The 13,372-nt window shown below is 45.2% G+C and overlaps 1 protein-coding gene across 3 annotated transcripts; it reads left to right on the top strand.

Annotated features, from left to right (window-relative positions):
• The first annotated feature begins 432 nt into the window (after positions 1-432).
• On the top strand, positions 433-13,067 carry LOC134408028 (phospholipase A2 inhibitor and Ly6/PLAUR domain-containing protein-like). Of its 3 annotated transcripts, none has more exons than XM_063140090.1 (6): positions 433-517; positions 2,850-2,970; positions 7,838-7,954; positions 9,352-9,504; positions 10,190-10,327; positions 12,587-13,067. In XM_063140090.1, exons 2-6 carry the CDS (start codon positions 2,922-2,924, stop codon positions 12,778-12,780), a joined length of 651 nt encoding a protein of 216 aa, XP_062996160.1. In that variant the 5' UTR covers positions 433-517; positions 2,850-2,921; the 3' UTR covers positions 12,781-13,067. The 3 variants fall into 3 exon arrangements, with proteins under 3 accessions (XP_062996160.1, XP_062996161.1, XP_062996158.1); XM_063140091.1 differs by lacking the exon at positions 433-517 and adding an exon at positions 1,991-2,133; XM_063140088.1 differs by lacking the exon at positions 433-517 and adding an exon at positions 1,994-2,199.
• The last annotated feature ends 305 nt before the right edge of the window (positions 13,068-13,372 follow it).

Here is a 13,372-nt window from a genome sequence, read left to right as displayed (position 1 = left end):
TCCTGCATGCAGATTTTCCTAGGATATACATGTTGCACAAGCAGTTTCCCTGAATGTATGGCTTTTTGTACACAGTTTTCCCCCAACATGTGGATTTTAGTACACAGTTTTTGATCCGAGAACCATGTTGCAACATTCAGAGGAGCGCAAAAACTGAAGGATAGTTGCATTCCAGTTGACATATTAGTTCAGGAAGTGTAAATTAGGTCAATTCATACCAAACTGCAAACCAAATGGATTTTGCCACCATCCCAAGCTGAGGCACAGTTATATGTAATTTAAGAAGTGGGCCTGGCGCCATGTCATTCCTTGAAGCAACAGCTGCTGTGTGGATCTCATGGGTCATGGCTTTATATTCATCCTCTTGCCAAGCACATCCCGTCCAGCATAATGATTTGTGCTATGCTAGTCCCTGAACAAACATCCCCCTCTCTACTTTCACTGTAGCTGGAAGGAAGGTTCAGACTACAGCAAAAGGCTGCGAATCCACGGTGATCCTAAGCATGTCTACTCAGAAGTAAGTCGATAATTTCATTTTATCTATTTAGGTCTTACATTTCTATACTGCCCCATATCCAAGCAATGAGTTTTGCAAGGTTGCAATCCTATACTACTTATTTGGGAGGCACTGTAATCAATGCAGCTTCCTTTGGAATAGAAACGTATAGGATTGTGCTGGAAACGAGTTTAGGAGTGTAGGCTCTGACTATGAACACCTACTTGGCAGAAAGCCTCACTGGACTCATAATATTTACTTCAGGGTAAAAATGCAAAGCATCAGATGAACAAGGGTCTTGATTCCTTATAGGAATGGTTCCCCCCTCCCTTCCCCCCCCACACACACCATGTCTCTATTCTGTTTTACTGTTTTACTGTTTTAACTCTCTATTTTAATCTTATATCAATTTTGCTGTGTGGTTTTATCCTGGTTGTGCTTTTTATACTGTATTTTGTATTTGTGATTTTAACTTGTTGGTTGTTTTATGATGGTTTTAATTTTTGTGAACTGCCCAGAGAGCTTCGGCTATTGGGCGGTATAAAAATGTAATAAATAAATAAATAAATAAATATTCTGAATATAAAACTTGAAAGAAATTAGACAAATTCATGGAGTATTGGCTATCGATAGGTACTAGCGGATTTTTAGCTGATGAAGTGGTATATTATTATTATTATTATTATTATTATTATTATTATTATTATTATTATTATTGTGGTATGTAAATAGTAATGATACTAATAATAATACCTCCAGGAACAGAAGCAGTATATCTCTGAATATCAGTTATGGGAGGGTGTGATTGCGCTCATAACCAGTGTGGCGTAGTGGCTAGAGTGATGGACTGGGAGTCAGGAGATCCGGGTTCTAGGCCCCACTCGGACATGGAAACCCACTGGGTGACTTTGGCCAGTCACAGACTCTCAGCCCAACCTACCTCACAGGGTTGTTGTTGTGAGGATAAAGTGGAGAGGAGGAGGATGTACACCACCCTGGGTTCCTTGGAGGGAAAAAGGAGGGATATAAAATAATAATAATAATAATAATAATAATAATAATAATAATAATAATAACAACAACAACAACAACAACAACAACAATAACAACAACAACCTCTTTGTGTGTTTCCTATTGCGGCATTTGGTTGGCCGCTATAGGAAAAGAATGCTAGACTAGATAGGTCCAGCACACAGCTCTTATGTAGACCACATTGACCAGGACTATAAAACTTTAACCCTGCTTGCAATCAAGTGGTTAGAAATAATATGACCATTTCAGAACCACCAGTATCTCAGAGACTGCAGAAAGCAATAAATAAATAAAAATACTGAAGGGCCTTATCCCTTCATTATCAACAGTCTGACATTCAACAACGTAACAGGTGAAGTTTCTCTTGGCACGGAGATAAAAGTCATGTGACAAGCCTCAGCTGCCAAATTTGTGCATGTCAGGCGGCCGATAAAGGCAAAGGGAAGCTAGCAAAATAACCACGTGAGAAACCAAAACCTCACTGCTCTCCGAGCCCTTCACGACATCCTGCTATTGCCCTGTGGCTTCCGTTTTTTGTTTCCTTTTCACGAAAATGGACTCACAAGACAGGTCCGGCTGTCGACAGGACGAATTTTGTAAAGCAGGTACAGAGTACATATGGAAGAGTGAGGGAAAGGCATCAGAGAACGGCAGGAAGCTGAAGTCTACCGGTATGTTTACAGGCTGTTACTTATCCGTTCTTTAATTATTATTTTAGAAGCATTAAATCACCTTGATGTGGTCACGGGCTGCGTCAGCTGCTTAGTTTGATGATTTATACATATACAAATGCAAAATTGGAATCAGACTGTCATAGCTTTCCCCTGTTTATTCATTTGTATTCAGTGCAGCAGAGTAAACACACAAGCTTTGGTTACAGCCTTTGCTTGATTTATTTGTTTATTTTTCTAATGTTTGTGAAATGCTGAGAAATCCTATACAACTTTGTTAAATTCTTTCTCTGTCTCTGTCCAAACACACACACACACACACACACACAGAGAGAGAGAGAGAAAGAGAGAGAGAGAGAGAGATTTCACATTCTGCAATAATTGTTCCATTCAGTCATACTTGTCCAGCCGTCGTATTCAGTGGCTTAATAGCTTCAAGCCCATCAGATTCTTTTAGAAATATATCTGTTCACATCCCGCACCATCAAGCCTAACCTTAGGTCTTCTGTTGTGCATTTGGGTAAATCGCCGTCTCTCCGTTTCCATTGCCTATCTGCAAAATGAAACCTGTCTTAAAAGACGGATGAGATTAAAAATGCATTGGGCTAATGCATTTGCTTTCTTTCCAAATCCTTATATGGACACTTCAGATCACAGAAGTTGCTTCATCAGAAGGGGAGTTTTTGCGCTGGGCCTCACACTGTGAATTTCCCACCATCATCATGACAGGTCTCTTGAGTTTGTTCCTCATTGCTGAGCTTCTTACTACAGGTAAGGACTGGCTGGTGATAACCCCCCACCCCACCCCAGGGTGGGGAGAGAGATTGAGTTGTTCCATTGGGGTTAAACTGGTTGTTCCATTGAGGTTAAACCACCTCCAAGACAGCAACACAAAACTGTGTGTGTGTTCGTGCGTGGTTTTTTTAAGAGGGCAGGATTGCACATGCTCAACTTCCATTTCCCCCATTTTAGGTCTTGAAACATCCTCTGTATATTACACAACCACACCAAGAGCTCTCTTAGACAATTCAGAAGGTTGCTTTTTCAGTGATCCTAATCATGTGGAAAGAGTCTATATAGTTGCAGACATAGAGCTCTTTCAGACTATACGGGACAGCATATGTTGAATGATAGTACTCCTGTCCCCTCACCATCCTATTCATATGACATCAGAAAGAGGCATTAGGATCAATCGACTGATGTGGGCAAAACCAGGATAATTCTCAAAAGGCAGACATAGAACCAGAAAGGGCTCAAAGTCCGTCAAGTCCCACCACCGGAGGTAAGAAATGGCCTCCTTCATCCTGCTGCTCCATTCATGTTCTCAGGTCAGGTCAGTAAACAAACAATGAGTTGCAAGCTTGAGCGCCATCTCAAATGAAGCCACTGGCCACCCTTTCATTTCTCCGGATGCAACCGTTGGAGGTTACAGGAGACCATAAGTCAGCCTAACTACATTAACAGGGTGTAGGACCAATCTGTCACATCTCCAGAGTCTGAATCTAGCAGTCACAGGTTCAAGGGTCCAAAAATTCCAAGGTGGACAAAAGGGAAGGTCTGAACAGTCCTGGGCAACAAGGTTCCAAGGCAATACAGCAGTGAAAGGGACGAGTAGGAGCAGGGTCAGAGCAAAGACCAGACCTACATGCACCAGAAATCAGTGAAGGGAGAAGTCCAGAGACAAAGCTAGGAAGCTGGATTGAGGAAGGTCTGGTTGACAGTAGTTTACACTGCTGTTTTTTAGGCTAAGGCTGTCAGAGCCACACCCAAGCCTCAGCTGTGAGCTGCTAGAGACTGCAGCTGACAAGGTCCTGCTTGTGAGCAAGCCTCCTAGATGCGAGTAGACCTTCTCTCACAAGGAGGCTCTGGCTCAGTCTAGTCCTCCTTCTGAGTTCTGTCTTTTCAGGCAACCTCTCTCCTGAGGGCTTGATGGTTCTTGGCCCTCCAGCTCTTCCTCCAAAGAGGAGTCATCGGGGGATGATGGGAGAGGGATTTGTTCCATCCAGATTTTTATGCAGTTCTGCCATATTCACAATTCTTTATTTGCAGTTTATTTATTTATTTATTTATCATATTTATACCCCGCTCCTCAGCCAAAAAAGGCTCTCAGAGCGGCTTACACTTCGCAAAAAAGACAGTCCCTGCCCTCAGGCTTACAGTCTAATAAAGACATGACACACAAGGAACAGGAGTTCAGGAGGGAGGGGGGGAGGGAGGAGAGAGAGAGAGTCCAAGAGGAGCAGGCCATGATGTTTCTTCTGCCTGCTCCTGTCCCCTTGTTCTTTCTTCTTCCCCACAGGGCCAAGATGACAGTTTGCCCTGTGGGGGTGGGGGAGGAGTCCAAGAGGAGCAGGCCATGATGTTTCTTCTGCCTGCTCCTATCCCCTTGCTCTTTCTTCTTCCCCACAGGGCCAAGATGACAGTTTGCCCTGTGGGGGTGGGGGAGGAGTCCAAGAGGAGCAGGCCATGATGTTTCTTCTGCCTGCTCCTGTCCCCTTGTTCTTTCTTCTTCCCCACAGGGCCAAGATGACAGTTTGCCTTGTGGGGGTGGGGGAGGAGTCCAAGAGGAGTAGGCCATGATGTTTCTTCTGCCTGCTCCTATCCCCTTGCTCTTTCTTCTTCCCCACAGGGCCAAGATGACAGTTTGCCCTGTGGGGGTGGGGGAGGAGTCCAAGAGGAGTAGGCCATGATGTTTCTTCTGCCTGCTCCTATCCCCTTGTTCTTTCTTCTTCCCCACAGGGCCAAGATGACAGTTTGCCTTGTGGGGGTGGGGGAGGAGTCCAAGAGGAGTAGGCCATGATGTTTCTTCTGCCTGCTCCTATCCCCTTGCTCTTTCTTCTTCCCCACAGGGCCAAGATGACAGTTTGCCTTGTGGGGGTGGGGGAGGAGTCCAAGAGGAGCAGGCCATGATGTTTCTTCTGCCTGCTCCTGTCCCCTTGTTCTTTCTTCTTCCCCACAGGGCCAAGATGACAGTTTGCCCTGTGGGGGTGGGGGAGGAGTCCAAGAGGAGTAGGCCATGATGTTTCTTCTGCCTGCTCCTATCCCCTTGCTCTTTCTTCTTCCCCACAGGGCCAAGATGACAGTTTGCCCTGTGGGGGTGGGGGAGGAGTCCAAGAGGAGTAGGCCATGATGTTTCTTCTGCCTGCTCCTATCCCCTTGTTCTTTCTTCTTCCCCACAGGGCCAAGATGACAGTTTGCCTTGTGGGGGTGGGGGAGGAGTCCAAGAGGAGTAGGCCATGATGTTTCTTCTGCCTGCTCCTATCCCCTTGCTCTTTCTTCTTCCCCACAGGGCCAAGATGACAGTTTGCCCTGTGGGGGTGGGGGAGGAGTTAACAGGCCAATAAAACATCATTTAGATGCAAGAATAGGAGAAAGTATAAACACAGCTGAGGGATCAGACAAAGTCTGTAAAACACCGTTTTAGGGTGAACCGTCCATCATATGTGAACTGGTAGAGATGGCCATGTTCCAAAATTTGGCTACCTGCACTGTGATTAGCCTGTTGGTACCTTGAAGCAGACGGATTATGCGAGACTCTGTAGAGGGCAGGACATCAAACCATGCTAAAGAGAATATTTAGGAATATTAAGCCACCTCAGATAGGGCATTCCACCTTTACAAGCTGTAGTAATCCTGGGTTTGAATCCCTGCATAGTCAACCATGTTTGTGATGCTGGAAAAGGGTTGCCACCATTTTATTTCCTGGCAGGCTCCTCATCATTAACGGTTCTTGGCAGGCAGGTACAAGATGATCCTTTTCATGCTGGGAATGGTGGTATTTGTTGCTGTTGTTGTTATTTGTTACATTTATATACTGCCCCATAAGTTGGCACACCAGAGACATTATCTGCGATCTGCTGGCGGACCATAGTAAAGCAATCACAATCAAGGTAGCAAAGTTTGCTGCTGCAGCCCAAAAAATCAGAAATAACTTTCTTAACACAGTCTGCGTAGATTTTAAGGGGGACCATTTGACCTAATAACCTTGTATAAACTATCATCAGAGATCACATCTATCTGATAGTGCCAGTTATTGACTGTTAGCACTTCAGGTTATAATGTAATCACTGAAATTACTCTTGTGACTTTGACATGCATGTCACCAGTGTGATAGCAAAGGGCGGGCGCTGCAGACAAACGGAACACCCCTAGAAAGATCTACAGATTGTCTCTGCGGATAATAAAGGATTGTACCCTAAAGATTATGAATATTGTAAATAATGTGTGTTGCAATGTTAGCAACTTTGTATTTTGTAATGGTCTTTGTGCCACAAACAAATAAACTATTCATTCATTCATTCATACTGCCCCATAGCCGAAGCTATGTTGGATTTGGCTGGTGCAGATGGGTGAGAAATTTGTTTCATTTCTGATAAGAATTGACCAAAATTCATGGAGTTGTTCATATAATGTCATCATCATCATCATCATCATCATCATCATCATCATCATCATTTGTTACCTGCCTCTCCCTCTGGATCGAGGCAGGGTACAACACAAATGCAAACACCATATACCTAATTAAAACATTTAAAACTAATACATTATTAAAAGAGGCACATTATTAAAAAAAAAAAAGACATCTTAGAATTCAACTGGGTAAGCCTGCCGGAAGAGATCTGTCTTTATGGTTTTCTTAAATTCCGGAAGACTGTTAAGTTGATGAATCTCTCCCGCTAAGCCATTCCACTTCTCTTGGTATTGCCACCTTCAGGGGCGCGTTTGGTAGTGACGTGAGAGGAGACCTTCTCTGAGTCTGCTCCCAGGCTATGGAACTCACTGCCAAGGGAAGCTGGCTTGGCTTCCTCTCCGCTTTTGCCTCCCTCAACTGCTTTCCTTCTGGATTGGAATTGGTTTCAGAAGAATAGTGGGTGCGAATTTACCCAGAGTCATATGCAGTATTTAATAGCATAAGTACACTGCTTTGCTAGATTAGTTGGCCATTCTTATGATTTTAGAGTTGGTTCTCACAGCTGTATTCATATACAGCGGCCATACTTTTTGCTACTAACAGAAGTTAACCATTCATATTAGTTGCTTTGCACAGTGGCTGTGTGGTTTGTACCTTCTAGCTGATAAGGATGCTCTTCCTATCCTGTAAGAAAGTTATTTTGTTGTCAAAACAGAAAGCTTCCCCCCCCCTTTCTACTTCCGCGTGAAGGGACAGTTGAGTGTATGTGTATTCTGACAGTTTGAACTAGAGGATGAGACCAGCCCTATAAAATCCTGAGCAGATTTGTGTGCTACTTGGTCTCATCAGAGAGGGGAAAGGCACATCACCTCCTCAGATAACCAGCCCCAGGGTGGTGCCTTTTTTTTGTAGCCGGGGAATGCTGGGAGTTGGAAACATGGCTGGCCAGAGAATGCTGGGAGCTGTAGGACTTTTTTCTGCCTGGGCATGCATTGGATTGTATATTTTTAAATTTATTTCTCTCTGTGTGTGTGTGTGTGTGTGTGTGTGTGTGTGTGTGTGTGTGTGTGTTTGGAAGCGAGAGCTGTATCAGAACATTTCGGAAGTGTGGGAGGTAATGGCTAACTACGTTCTGATCTGGGTCAGATGAAATTCCCCAAACGGCCTTACTTAGAACCATGTCTGCCCCATATACTTTACGAAACATTTCTCTCTCCTCTGTTTAAGGTACTTCCTTGGAATGTGAAACATGTTTTGCCACCAATAGGAGTTGTGAGGGCTTGATGGAGACATGTGAAGATAACCAAGATACCTGTGCCATCAGTTTGACTGAAACTGCAAAAGGTGAGGGAAGGAGATAATGAGCTCCATCCAACGAGCGTTTTATTTCACACTCGTTTCTGGGCACTCACGGAGTTTGCTCAGGTCCCTCACATGATATTGTCTGCCTCCCATGCGCCTTCCGCTCCTTCTGGCCTTCCTTGTGTGACAAAAAACCCCTGGTTAAGTCCAATGTATTTTTAAACTTGGAATTGCTGCTCTCTCCTGCTGTGTGCAGGAGAAGCAGTGCCATTAGAACAGCGGACTCAATGGGCCTCGTGCTCCTTGGGTACTTCCTCTTTTGAAAGAGGAAGTAACTGAGGAATGAAAACACGGGCGGAGAAGCAAGGTAGGGAGCGTATTGTCCCTGTCCCCTACCACAGAAGCAGAGAGACTGTGGGTGCACTCAAGTTGGCTTCCGCAGAGGCGATTTTTTTGTTTTTATTTTGTGAGGTGACATAGAAGCATTCTGGAGAACTTAAGATGGTAGCAGCTGTAGCCACCTCACAAAACACTGCACACTACTATCACTACTGTAACAATGCCACCCTCCCCACTTTTGTCTTGTTATCACACCAGGGGGCACTCGGGGTGCGAATGGGGAGTGGGCACCATACCCAGACCCCTGTAAAACTTGGCCCTGACCTTGTTGGAACTAAGCCCAGAACTTCTTTCTACAAAACGTGATGCTGAATAATTCCCGGCTATTTTCCATACACTCATTTTTATGCCTGAGCTGTCACATCTATATTTCTTGTCCTAAGCTATTTGACTTCAGTATTCATTATTACAAGTGGAGTCAAACACAAAGATGACAGTGTTGGGTGCTCCTGTTCAACTCATCTGCCCCACTACCATTTCTGTTGCTTTGTAGCCACTGAGCATGCATAGTCTACATTAGGCTGTATGTATGTATTGGGGGGGGTGTTCTAAAGGTTCCTCACCACCACCTTTGTATTTCTGCAAATATTGGGGTTTCCCTGGGCCTCCTGATACATCCCTTTTATGCATGGATTGTGCAATCTTGGCTACATAAGGATCCACAGTCATTCAAATCCAGGCTTTGAAGAGCTAAGCAATCCAAGCCCCCTGCCTGGATGGGTGTATCTGTCCATTTTACTTTCTCTAGCAATCAGGTTTTTCTTTTATCCTTCTTCATTTCTGTTCCTAGTGCCAAGCCTGCCTGGATTTCCCAGAAGGCTTGCTCAATTGTCCAAGCAGTCAATTGGGCCACAGTTTATGGCCAAGCAAAAGGCAGAGAGCCAAGGCATGACGTGTAAAAATCCAGGCCAGGGATTTGATCTGGATACTTAGCAAGTGGATGACAAAAGGTTCTACCCTGCATTGTGCTTGCAAAAAAGGCTGCTGGATGACTACGTTTCTGGTGACGCTACATAATGATTGTTCTTATTTCTCTGCAGGCGGAAAAACTGAGCCGACTGTAGCAAAAGGCTGTTATTCCTCTAACATGTGTGAAGCTGGTCTGATTTCTGTGACTTTTGGTAAAGGAGAGTTCATCAGGCAAAGTGTCATCTGTTGCCAGAGGGATAACTGCACGTCAGCCTCCCCTCGATGTAGGTATAATCTCTCTCTCTCTCTCTCTCTCTCTCTCTCTCTCTCTTGTTCTCCTTTCCTAACTATGGGCATGGCTAGATCTAGGGAGGGGAGAGGGAGGATCTTGTGATAAGGTGATTGCAAGATCCTTCCCCTCAATCTACACCCAGCGCATAGCGTCCTGGGAGGAAGAGGACGCACGCCCACCATTTTGTGGTTGTTGTTTTTATCCAAAATGAGAGCACGAGTAACGAGTAACGTTATGAGTAACGTAAGTTGTTGTTTTTTTAAAAAAGATCCTGCTCTCCCCACCCCCACCCCGATGGGCACAGAGCTCCTGAAGAGCTCTGTGCCCCATGCCCAGTTCCCAGCTCCTCGCATTTAAAGATCTCCTCTGTCAGATCTTTAGTTCTGAGCCATCCTCATCATTAATATTAAGCATTTGCTCAGCACACTGGTGTGTTGAAGACAGTTTCCCTACATGAGCGCTGGCATCTTTAAAGCAACCATAAAATATAGGTGTCTTTTATGATCCCCATATACCAGAGGAGGGAGGTACCTAAGGCTCCATACGAAGTTAATGGCAAAGGCGAGATTTGAATCAGGATCTGCTTGCATGATGAGCCAATTGATTATCCACTGTGCTGTGCTAGTGCACTCTTTCATTCCTGCTCTCTCTGTTGCTTGACTACTTTTGCTTTTCAGTGCCCCTGTTGAACACCACAGCCAATGGAAAGCGATGCCCATCCTGCTATTCCAGATCAAAAGCCTGCCCTAGGAAAATGGTCAATTGCACTGGAGCGGAGAACTACTGCATGGATGTGATAGGGCATAGATATTCTGGTAATTTAGGGGGGAGGCGTTACATTACGAGTTTCCTTTTTTCCAATCCTCCCATCCGCCTCTTCTAAACACGTAGATTGTTGTTCAGCTAAACGTTTTAGATCCAGTGGTATCTGAAAGGAAGGCAGAGCCACCTTCAACTAATGGGACAAATAGGCATGGTGGGACCATTGCTCAGCCAAAGAGCACAAAGACTGGGAGTCGGGAAATCCAGGTTCTAGTCCCCACTTGGCCATGGAACCCCACTGGGTGACTTTGGGCCAGTCACAGACTCTCAGCCCAACCTACCTCACAGGGTTGTTGTTGTTGTGAGGATAACATGGAGAGGAGGAGGGTTATGTACACCGCCTTGGGTTCCTTGGAGGAAAAAAGGCGGGATATAAATGTAATAAATAAATAAATAAATAAATAAAATACGCATCATAGGCCAATTCTACACCAACCCAAAAATGTGGGCTGGTCACAGCCAAGTCCCTGTGCATCCAAATGATGCACAGGGACTCCCGGGAGGAAAGAGGGACAAGAATGGGTTTTTCCAGAGATAAGTAACTCCCTGGGAAAATCCAATTCTTCCTTTGGTCTCGGAATCATCCCTAGATTGCGGGAGGTGTGGCTGCCCGTCCCGGCTTCTTCCCTCCTCCCCGTGAGTAGCGGGGATTAGCAGAGGGAAGGAATTGGGCTGGGAGGATTTGGGCAGAGTGGGGTCAGGACTTTTTGTTAAAAAAAAAACCTCACAGTTCGTTGGAGCGCACATGCACTCAGCTCCTTTAAAAAGTAAAATTTTTAAAAATGGCAGGTGTGACACCCTCCTTCCTCTCAGGACATCGGGCCTGCATTTAGGCAAAGGAGAGGATCTCACAATCAGGATATCACGAGATCCTCCCCCCTCCCTCCCTCTACACCAGACTGGTGTAGAAATGTCCGTAGATGGCAAGGCTGGGAAAGAGTTGACTCTCCTGCCAGTTTCGGTACATGGAACTGGGTAACATGAATCAATGTTCAGTTCATTCTAAGGCATGTCCATACATGAAAGGGCCATAATTTGTTTGTTGGATTATTTAAAGTATTCCTACCTTGCCCTATAACTAAAAAGGCTCCTAGAACAGCTAATGAAGATAAGTAGTATGACGGTCTTCGCCCTCAGGCTTACATTTCACATTTCTGACACAACACACAAGGAATAGGGGGTGGGAAGGGAGGAGGAACAAGGCACGTCCAGGTTTCAGTTATCTTAAAATGACCAGCTGGCAGTTCCATCCACCACCATCACATCTCTCTCTCTCTCTCTCTCTCTCTCACACACACACACACACACACACACACACACACACACCAGCACCTCCTGTTCTAGCAATGTAGCTGTCGAACAATGTTGCATTTTATGGATTTATATACTGTTTTTTTTAATTCCTGTCCTCTGGGAAGAATTTACTCCAGTCAACAAAAACAACCTTTACCCAGAGGACTTTTTCTTCTGCCGCTCCCAGATTGTGGAATGGCCTGCCGGGAGAGATTCATCAATTTAAGAGTAGGGCTGTGCTCCGCTTCTCCTCAGACCGGAGAAGCAGAAGCGGATTGGGGAGGCGAAGAGGATCGGGAGAGCAGCGGAGCATCGCGGAGCGGATCGAGGTGAAGGCGGATCCTTCGCCTCAATCCAGAGCTCCGCAAAAAAGGAAAGGGGGTTTACTTGGCCCTGCCGCTGCTGCTGCCGCCCGTGCGGTGACAGCAGCAGAGCCAGGTAAGGGAGCAAAGGGGAGGGGGGTCTTACCTGCATCCATTCGTGGCCCCATGGCTGCTTTAACTGAGCCCGAGGACTAAAACAGGAAGACCAGGCCGCAACTGCAATTTGCGGATCGGGAGCGGGGCGGAGCGGGGGATCCGTGCACAGCCTTACTTAAGAGTCTTCCAGAATTGAAGAAAGCCATAAAGACTGATCTCTTCCGGCAGGCCTAGCCAGCTGAATTTTAAGATGCCTTTTAATTTTAATAATGTGCTGCTTTTTTAATAATGTATTAGTTTTATATGTTTTAATTAATTATATGTATTTTATATGTATTTAATTAATTTTATATATTTGATGGTGTTTTGCATTTGTGTTGTACCCTGCCTTAATCCAGAGGGCGAGGCAGATGAGGATGATGAGGATGATTGCTAGCTATCTGGAAAGGGTCAATGGAATATCAAATCAGAGGACCAATGAATTTGTTTAGGTTATAGCGACTGAGAAGGGTGACATTCATCTTTGTTTTGCATCTCCAGAAAAGGCTATCTCCCTGAAGGGCTGCACTACAGAGACCATGTGTATTGGATTACAAGCTGGCAAATGGGACGTCCCTGATATTGGTACTGATGTCATGAAAATTGACTGTAGACTGGCCAGCCAGGCCCCTCCTCCACTATCGGAATCCCTCCTACTGGTGCTCTCTGGGATGCTGCTCATGAAGGTCCTCTGATAATGCACCTCCTGCAGTGACTTTGGCACTGAGAAGTGTTTCCTTCTCCTTTCTAGCCGGAAGATGCAGTCCTCCAAAGGGCCCGGTCAAAGTAAGAGAAACGGAAGGAGATGTCTTGGACTGAGCCAGATCACTGAGCCATCTAGGTTCAGTCCTGCCTTTCCTGACTGGCATGAGGAATCCAGGGCTCCAGGCTGGAGTGTGAGTTTTTCTTCCCAGCCACAACTGGAGATGTTAGAAATTGAACTTTTAGGGATGAACAGATTGTATAAAATCCATTCCATCTACATTTTGTGGATTGTGAGGTTCCTTTCATTCCATTGTCCACTCATGGGCAGAATTAGATTTTTTTTTCCAGTTTCCCAAATTTGCACAGATTTGCATTTGCACAAATTCACACTTTCACAAATCCCTCCCCAAATGCTTATTTTCAAGACTTAGCCTATGGGGAAAATGCACATTTTTGTCTGGTGTTCTCTTACTTCACATAGTTTTCTACATCTAAATCCATGTAAAATTTCGGATAGTGAAACCCACAACCCACAGAATCTGTGCAACTCACAAAAAGCAGGTCCACCGCCAAATCCGCAGG

This window comes from Elgaria multicarinata, chromosome 13 (assembly GCF_023053635.1).
Source record: "Elgaria multicarinata webbii isolate HBS135686 ecotype San Diego chromosome 13, rElgMul1.1.pri, whole genome shotgun sequence".
Classification (NCBI taxonomy): domain Eukaryota; kingdom Metazoa; phylum Chordata; class Lepidosauria; order Squamata; family Anguidae; genus Elgaria; species Elgaria multicarinata.
Note: the sequence above shows the minus strand (reverse complement) of the source record. Positions and strands in the feature narration are given on the sequence as shown.